General features: G+C 37.5%; 1 protein-coding gene across 3 annotated transcripts in view; it reads left to right on the plus strand.

Moving 5' to 3' along the window:
* Positions 1–3,438, plus strand: part of pafah1b2 (platelet-activating factor acetylhydrolase 1b, catalytic subunit 2) — an 18,998-nt gene extending 15,560 nt beyond the window's left edge. For all 3 annotated transcript variants that reach the window (XM_061897743.1, XM_061897744.1, XM_061897742.1), the window contains one exon: positions 1,998–3,438. In XM_061897743.1, coding sequence (XP_061753727.1) covers positions 1,998–2,276 — 279 coding nt within the window. In that variant the 3' untranslated portion in view covers positions 2,277–3,438. The remainder of the gene's footprint in view (positions 1–1,997) is intronic.
* Positions 3,439–10,026: the final 6,588 nt, after the last annotated feature.

Here is a 10,026-nt window from a genome sequence, read left to right on the forward strand (position 1 = left end):
GTGTGTATACATATATATGTAAATGTGTATATGTATATGTGTATATATATATATACACACACCTATATGTATGTATGTATATTAATATATGTGTATATATACAGTTTATATATATATATATATATATATATATATATATATATATATATATATATATATAGATCCGGTAATCCTACTAAATAGCTCTTAATCTTCTTCCCTTTATGCGATTTCAAATTACCGGTATTGAAATCAGGCTCCTCCATTTTGAAAAAAAAGTTAAGGGAAGAAGATTAAGGGAAGAAGATTAAGAGCTATTCAGTAGGATTACCGGATATATATATATATATATATAAATATATATATAAACTGTTTACATACACATATATTAATATATATATACATACACATATATATAGGTGTGTGTGTATGTGTATATATATATATATATATAATATTTATATGCACCGTATTTTTTGGAGTATAAGTTGCACCTGCCGAAAATGCATAATAAAGAAGGCGAAAACAAATATAAGTCGCACTGGAGTATAAGTCGCATTTTTGGGGGGAAATTTATTTGATAAAACCCAACACCAAGAATAGACATTTGAAAGGCAATTTAAAATAAATAAAGAATAGTGAACAACAGGCGGAATAACATATTTCAGACTGGAGTGTGAAGTGCTTTTTTCCTTGTCGTTTTCACAAATCTTGCACTTTTCCGCCATTTTAGATGACCTCTCGGGTAACTGAAGACACGTTTATCCAATCCACGATTTGAACGATTCGTACAGCCGAAAAAACAACACAAGCATAGGGCATTTTTTCTTGAAGAAAGGTTAAATGGCGCCTCGTACCCATTGAAAACACACTTGACCACCACCAGTATTCATTGGGCAAGACGTGAGCGGGACGTGACGGCAGTAACATCCCAGCAATTAGTTCTACAGTGCTAGTTTTGTGAAAGAAAATATAAGGCTGACTTGTACACAGTCATTCTGCATGCTTCTTATCGCCGCCTTCGGTATATTTATGAATTTAATAAGAGTGCATGTAATAAAGAGCTTCATGTTATAATAGAACAAACAAACACACTTGTGGCAGATACCATGAATGCAATATTACACCCATGACTTTACGAAGCAACTCACTAGTTCAACAAATTAACCGTTTTTCCAATTACAATATTAGTTATCAAATATAGCCATCATATCTCATGTATTCATGAAATAACTTATTGTGATGTATTGAAGATATTTTCTAAAACCAGACTAAACATTGAATACATGAAATAAACTATGGATATTGTACATTTTGGAATGACTTGATATGGTGGATATATTTTCTCAACACTATTTATTGATGTAGTATAGTCATGAAAAAGAGGCATGGTTTTTAGTTTATAGCATCTACAAGAATATATAGAAACCATTGGTAAGTTTTATTGTATTTTTACACAACTTTAATGTAGGAAATGCCTTTCAAAGCATCTTAAAAATGGTAAAATCTCTTCAACCTCGTTTGACATTTTTCAATTCCTCAATTCTTTTAACCTCACTGGGATCCATGTGAAACACTTTGCTTAGTTTCCCTTTCAACTGGCACTATAATAATTTTATTTTGTTACCTTCTATTTCACCTTTTAAATGCATAAACTCTTTACTTAACAGACATGTTGTTATAACATAGACAAGTTTCGTTAATATTTGCTTACATTAGCTTCTGAGCTTGTCAATCATCAAATATCTGTTTAATAGCATTTACCACAGTGGATGTAATCGAGAGTGTTTTACCTTTTATATTATGGCATGAAATTTGGAGCCAGCACCTTCAGGTAATGCTTATTTTTCGAGGCTAGGCTTTTAAACGTCACTTTTAGCAATTGCAACATTATGATTTTGTTTTGGATCATAGCAAAAAACAAAGTGGCAAACATTGTTTCCAACTAGCAAAGATGTCTTTTTACATACTGTATGATGCGTTTAAATGAATTTAAACCTCCCAAAAACACTCCTCAGGGTTTATTACCACGAGGGGAACGCCCAAACCCTCTGAGGGAGAAGAACGCCGGTATCAACAACTTTCTACGTTCTTGGCTGTCGGGCTTGGCCCAGGCTCAGTTCCTGGACGTGAGCGGACAGTTCGTCCACTCCGATGGAACCATCAGTCTGCAGGACATGTTCGACTTTCTCCACCTTACGTCGACGGGTTACCGCATGGTGGCCAAGCCCTTGAGCGACATGCTGCTTCAGATACTTGAGGAGACGCCAGAGGAACGAAGGGCGTCGCTGGTTTGAGTTTCCGAGGCCGAGCAGCGCCGGGGTCACTTGAAGGAATGGAGGGAGACGTGCCTCTGGCTTCAATAGGAGAAAGGCGCTGTGTGATGTCATGGCGTTGATGAGTGGGGGGTTAGCATGGGTGCTCTAGAGGAAGAGAGAGACAAATGACTTACTGCCTGAGACCTTGTGTGACCGCGCTGTCAAATCACATGAAGTATTCCCCCGTGCACCGTTACACCGATAGGAGGCAAACTACTACAAACATTGTTTTCTTCCTCTAATATGTCTTCACAGGAAAAGGCTGGCTGCTTTGCAACATGAGATATAGTCTTGTCAAAAGGAAACACAAAAAAATCTGTCATGCAATAAAGTGTGTACAGCATGCTTAAAATCCTTCCATAATTACTTAAAAAACAGCACAAATTATAATGTGGTAGTGTATCACTTTAATACTTAATGTACTCTTTCAGTGACTATCTTGTGTTTTACACATGCTAGCAGAAGTTGAATTATAGTTTGTTTTGTGAATGGGACTTTATTGAGCAACATGCTGTTTATTATCTTCAAGTAAAGATCCTACACGCATATAGAACCTTTCAACAAGGCTGTATCATACACGCTGATGGACAATGACACTCACTCCCTTTCCTGCCACAGTTGGATGAATACAGTATTTTATTTCTTTTCATTCTGTGATCTTTTTTTACCGTCTCCTTTTTTGCTTTGTCCCTCTCAATCCCACGTTTTGCTTTTCCACATCTTTTAATGCTAGCAGTAATAAAAGTTGCAAAAGCTACTGAAATGTTACGTCATCATGCAAAACAAAGAGTTCTGTCATCGAGCTAATGCTAAAGCATCAATATGACACAATAAGTCGCATACTGAGCTCCAAATTATACTCCTGTCTTAATGTGAATGGACTATGGATGTGTGTGTGCGCCTTTAATGTCTATGGAAGCAGTTGTGTACAGTACAGTATGACTGGATTCTGCTTCCAGCCATGCAGGTTTGTAGAAGTGGCCCTGGTTGTAAATAAGTGGCGTGAATCTCGGAGAGAAAAAAAAAGGATGATTGACAGGGGGTTTAGATTGTGGGCGTCTGTAGGTGTGATACTTGTGCACTTGGTTGGCCTGTTGTCTTGTTGAGGTAAAACATTCCAATAAAAACATGGATGTCATGATTTTTGTCTGTATTGCATCTTCTGATTTATATGAACTTGTTTCCCTTGTTTAAGGTCACTTTCAGGTTAAAGGTTCAACAAACTCCCATGTTTAAACTTGAAGTCTGAATTGATTTTTCTAAGATGGGAATCTATTTTATTTTTTTTACTTTATTTCATTAATATTCTTTATTATTGGCTCACATGTGGAAAACGGTAGATTGATTTAAATTTAGCTGCAATCCCACTGCTATTTTTTTCGGCAACCAACCACTTTTTGGTTAACCAATTTTCTTACCATCATAATTACTATGAACTAAAATCTGACTTCTTGATGTAAGAAAAATAAACAATTTCAGCTCGTGTCAGCAGATTATTTTGCTTTTGGTAATGTAACGTTAATTCAGCTCAGTGATGTCAAACATGCGGCCCCGATCAGTCCTCGCGTACAGGTTCAGACCGGCCGGCGAGATAAGTTTGCTAATGAGTTCGGTAGGTTTTGAGGTTCAAACCCCGGCCGAGTCATACCAAAGACTATTAAAATGGGACTCGTCACCTCCCTGTGTGGCACTCAGCATCAAGTGTTGGAATTGGGGGTTGAATCACCGAAAATGCTGCTGACCACTGCTCCCCTCACCACCCAGGTGGTGAACAAGGGGATGGGTGAAATGCAGAGGACACATTTCACCACACTTAGTGTGTGCGTGTGTGTGTGTGACAACCATTGGTACTTTAACTTGAACTTTAAAATTGAGCTGCATTTCTAAATTACAGAAACTGCTGATCTAAATGTGTCAACTGGATGTCACAATAGCAATTCTGTTAGGCGAGCAAATAGTTTATCCCGGGGCGAGCAAGTATACAAAACAAGAGGTACACCCAACACAAAACAAACAGAAGTAAAATAAACAATTGGTAACCCCACTTTAAATGAGACACTGTACATTTATATAGTTATATGAAAATGGTTATCTTCTGTCCAAATTTCAATTAAGTGAACAGTGTGTGATTTACTGCAACACTGTAAGTCTTTTAAGTTTTCATTTTTGGTGTGTTGAAATTGCTCACACATTGCACAGCTTTTATTTTTCCTTCAATACACAGTGATGCCTAGAAGGTAGGGAGTGACTCTTGAATAGTTTCTACCTCAGGTTGTATGGTTTGTTGAGTTAGCACTGGATTAATATGTGGAAATGACAAATGAAGTATTTGATTGACGATATAAGAGTTTTTATGCTTTATTTTGTTTTTTGCTCAATACTAGATGAGTAGTGACTTAATGTTTAATTGCTACGTTCATTTAGTTTTTTTCCTCAGAATTTTATCATAGAAGTGTTTTGTCAAGAGGATTATTTGTGATATGTAAATTTTCCAAATGTGCTTGTCCTCTTTTGGGTCAAAGTAAAACGAAGAAAACAATCTGAAGTTGTCATAGTTGTATATTTAAAGTTATTATGTCATGATTTTACCCGTCTGGCCCACACTGGAATAGATTTTCCTCCACGTGGCCCCTGTGCTAAAATGAGTTTGAAACCCCTGATATATTGGGTGTATTTACAATACTTTTTTCAGTTATGACCAAGATAGATTACATTTCTGAACTCAAGTTAAATAAAATATGTTAGTGTTAGCTAACAATATATATAGCACATATTTACAAGAATGAAGAACAAAATAATGTATTTTTTCCATCCATCCATTCATCCATTTTCTACTGCTTATTCCCTTTTGGGTTGCGGGGGGCGCTGGTACCTATCTCAGCTACAATCGTTCCCTTTGTTAAATGTTTTTGTATTCTGAAGTTTCTTTTTAAATTGATATTTTGTTAGTCTTAGCAGTCTTACAGTATATAAAGATGTTGTATGTACTGTAACTAACCATGACCTTAAAATAAAGCAACGGCTTTATTTTAAGGTCATGGTTAGTTAGTTAGTTACATGAGAAAACCTCATGGAGGTTTGCTCATTTCTTTAAGGAAATGAGCAAAGCCTGGAAGAGCCACGTAATCTCGGGAGAAGTAAAATGCCATGGACGTGTACGTTCTACATGTATGAACATTCCTATTTTGCGGGACTGTCCGGGGTGTCCGGGAGGGGTTTCTTAAATGCCTTAAATGTCCAGCGTTTTGCGTGAAGGTTGTTAAAATTGTGAAGGTGTGGGCACGCAGCAATATTCGTGAGGGAAGGGCAGAGATAGAAGGAGCGAGACAACGAGGTAGTAGATTGTGTGTCAATAAAAGCATACTTCGTCAACAGCCATACAGGTCATATTGAGGGTGGCCGTATAAACAACTTTAGCACTGTTACAAATATGTGCCACATTTTGAACCCACACTGAACAAGAATGACAAACACATTGCGGGAGACCATCTGCACCGTAACACAACATAAACACAACAGAACCCAGAACCCCTTGCAACACTGACTCTTCCGGGATGGTACAATATGCACCCCGCCCCCCACCCCCCACCCCGATTCCGTCTATTAAATATTCCACTTTAGTAAATATTTTTGGTGTAAGATTTTGCATATTTGCAAAAAAATATATATAGTTATGTTTGACAAAAAAGGGCGGAAAACAAACAACATAAACAAAAATAAAACATTTTGAAACGACGAATAGATCTGAAGTTGATGTAGACTCCAGAGATGTAGGCGTTAAATATAAAATGTATGTATGCCCTGGCACACCATTATTGTCATTTCATGACCGAAGCGCTGCGATGAGGTGGCGACTTGTCCAGGGTGTACCCCGCCTTCCACCCGATTGTAGCTGAGATAGGCGCCAGCGCCCCCCGTGATCCCGAAAGGGAATAAGCGGTAGAAATGGATGGATGGATGGATGACCGAAGCGAAACACTTTTTACACTTTTATACTGAAATAAATACACCCACAACTTATTAAATAAAAACGTAGAAAAAATTACCAGCAGCGGTAGAGTTTGGATCCGTGAAGTAAAGAAGAAAGTAAAAGAATGTTTATAACTGAATACATTTACATATGCATACAAATATGCCTTTTTTTAAAATATTATTTCTTTTAATGAATTAAGTAATGTTTATGACAACCTTTTTCCAAAACACAGTATAGAATGTGAGATATAACAGGACAATGCATACGTTTATCATTTGTTTTCAAAACGCTTACAAAAAAGTGGGACCCCAAAAATTTACTGTGGGACCCCGTTTTTATGACTTGATGGGGTCCGTGAGACCCCATTTTGAAACTTCCTAGCACCAACACTGCTTTCAACAGAGGAGAAAAAATGATTTATTTCAATAAATATATTATTTATAAAGCAAGTTAAGTATCATTGGCAAATTTTCACCTAGGCGTGCGGCCCGCCTTGGCACGCATATATATGATCTCTTTTTGGGATTTCAAAATATGGTCAGCCTACTTAAAATCATCTTCAGGACATGGAAAGACTGGAGCAGGTTATGTACATCGTATAAAGTACTATGCTGTACCACGCCGCCCTGTGCTTAGAATGGTGGAGGTTTTTAGAGGACTTTATGGAGCAACTCCTATTGGCTCCATTGTTAGCTGACTTTTGCTCGGGTTAATTTAAAAGTGCTAATCCAGAAAAAGAGGAAAATGTATTCTTACCTTACATAAAGATTGAGAATGATAGACAATATTCCCCAAAAAGTGTAGTTCCCCATTAACCTGATTTCTGGAATGTGAATAAAATTGAATTCAAGTTTAATTAAAAAGTATAATTATTGTTTCACATTAAGTAAATAAAAAAAGTGGAATTAATTTTTGCAATGGGTAGGGATTGCCTCCAGTTAAAAGTTTGCTTAGGGCGTCAGTTTAGCCAGGGTCGGACTTGCTTATTGCACAAAATAGAATACAAATTATTTTGTATTATAATACTTTTCCTGTTTGTATTACTGTTGACATTTTTGCCTTTCTATAACATTATCTTCCCTAATGCAGCACATGATGTTTACCAGCAGGGGGAGATATTTAATTAAAAGCTAGAAAAAGCATACATGACTGTCATCCAGCTATGTCGTTGGACCACATACTTGATGTGTCAGTAAGTAGGTAAATAAATATATGTCTAAACTAGAGTCACACACCCAGCCACAGACATATTTATGCTTGATCGGTCATCATTATGGTAGTTGTACAAAAACGCTCCTTTTCCTCCTCGTCATGCTAAAATGTGTGCACATTTTTAAAAGCATGGTGAAGGTTAAAACAACAGCAGTGCAAATAATAGTGATGATTGAGTATGACTCCACATGCGGCTGAAATGAGTGTTTACATTGTCATTGATCCAAATGTGCATTCATGTAAAATGGTGCACACTTTGTCTCACAGTAACGGCGCTCATAAAGTTGATATTGTGTGACCTTTTCAAATGTTAGCAGGCTTTTAAAGTTTGCGGATACCATCTGCAAGGCGGCCATGTTTGCTCTTCAGGCTCTATTAACCGGTTACATTTGGCTTCAGTTCAGTCCTTTTTATCACTCTGGTTTTGAAGAGTGTTTAAGGGTTTTTTCTAATCTGCTGCCAAGTGTAAGAAATGGGTCATTGGTTACCACATGCATCTCCTTATTGGGTCCGTATGTTGTCTGCTTCACATAGTTTTGTTATTAAGGTCTATCCAGTGACAGACGTACACCGCAGTGGAAAAGTGCTTTTTGAGTGTGCTGGAGCTAAAATGCATTGCACAAACCCTTTTTGATTAACTGTATAGAACGGTGGTTCTCAAACTTTTTTCAAAAAGGACCACATCAGGGAAATCTTGGCTCTCCATGTTACAGTACCTCCATAATGCCCATCCATCCATCCACATTCTACCGCTTGTCCCTTTCGGGGTGGTGGGGGCTGCTGGAACCTATCCCAGCTGCATCCGGGTGGAAGGAGGGTGTGGGGGGGGGGTACACCCTGTACAAGTCGCCACCTCATCACAGGGCCAACACAGATAGACAGACAAAATTCACACTCACATTCACACACTAGGGCCAATTTAGTGTTGCCAATCAACCTATCCCCAGGTGCATGTCTGGTCTACAAAAGGCATTCCATTACCTTTACAAATATACTCCACCAAAGTAGTGTTGAGACTTTTTTAAATGTACTTACGTGGTTGCCTTTTTGAGCTCTAATACATAATAAACATCCATCCAAACATCCATTTCTACCGCTTGTCCCTTTTGGGGTTGCGGTGGGTGCTGGAGCCTACTGAATCATTAAAAATGTGTATTTATCCATCTCATGCAACTTATTTTTTGTACATGGTCCCTATGAGGAAAATGGTTCATATGAGTACCAGGACTGAAAATGACAGGATTTATTAATATTACCAATAGTGTTATTTCTCTTGGTATTTTTTTTCCTCCATTTGTAGTGTAATACTATTCATTGTCAATGCTGTGTTGTTACTATCTGCTTCATTAACTGTTTTTTTATATGATTCCTGCTATCATATTTGTATATATCGTATTTGGTGATGTTGTTCTGTTGTTTTTGTTCATTTGCTGTTGTCTCTCTCTGTCTTATCCCCCTCTTGTCCCTACAATTTCCTCCTCTGTCTTTCTTTTTCTTCTTCTTTCTATCCCCTCCTGCTCTGGTCCAGCTGCGCCAAACATTAAATGAATGTGAAATGAAGTGAATTATATTTCTATAGCACTTTTCTCTAGTGACTCAAAGCGCTTTACATAGTGAAACCAAATATCTAAGTTACATTTAAACCAGTGTGGGTGGCACTGGGAGCAGGTGGGTATAGTGTCTTGCCCAAGGACACAACAGCAGTGACTAAGATGGCGGGAGCAGGAATCGAACCTGGAACCCTCAAGTTGCCGGCACGGCTACTCTACCAACCGAGCGATAACGCCCCATCCATCCATTTCCATCCATCCTAATCCATTACATAAAGTTAGATACAAAAAAGGCAACAAGAGAAGTATCCCACACTTCTCTTTTGTAAAAAAAACAACAACTGTACAGCAGATATAGGCATCTACATCAACAATATGATTTGCCTGAGTGGCTGGACAGGAGTTATTTAAAAATAAATACATGAAAATAACAGGAATGAGTTTTGAGCTTATAATTAGCAAATAAGTGAAATATGGCTATAATAGCATGTTAACACTAAACAAACTGCCATAATATATATATATATATATATATATATATATATATATATATATATATATATATATATATATGAATGTTGTCTGTCTATCTGTGTTGGCCCAGCGATGAGGTGGCGACTTGTCCAGGGTGTACCCCACCTTCCGCCCGATTGTAGCTGAGATAGGCGCCAGCGTCCCCCGCGACCTCAAAAGGGAATAAGCGGTAGAAAATGGATGGATGGATATATATTTGTGTGTATGTGTGTGTGTGCGCTTGCGTGCGTGGGTAAAATAAAAAAAATAACGTCAAATACATTATTTAGGTGACAGGATTGTGCTTCGATAGTTTAATTGTCATTGAATATACAGAAAGTTATCTTAATGATGCAACTTCCTAAAAACCTGGAGTATGCCATATTTTCAGGGTAACAAGAAAGGGATACTAACGGCTTTAGTAAACATCTTTTAAAATTAAAATTAACTAATGTATTATTGGGATAAGTGGTAACAAAAA

The sequence above is a fragment of the Nerophis ophidion genome, linkage group LG04 (assembly GCF_033978795.1).
Source record: "Nerophis ophidion isolate RoL-2023_Sa linkage group LG04, RoL_Noph_v1.0, whole genome shotgun sequence".
In the NCBI taxonomy this organism is placed as follows: Eukaryota; Metazoa; Chordata; class Actinopteri; order Syngnathiformes; family Syngnathidae; genus Nerophis; species Nerophis ophidion.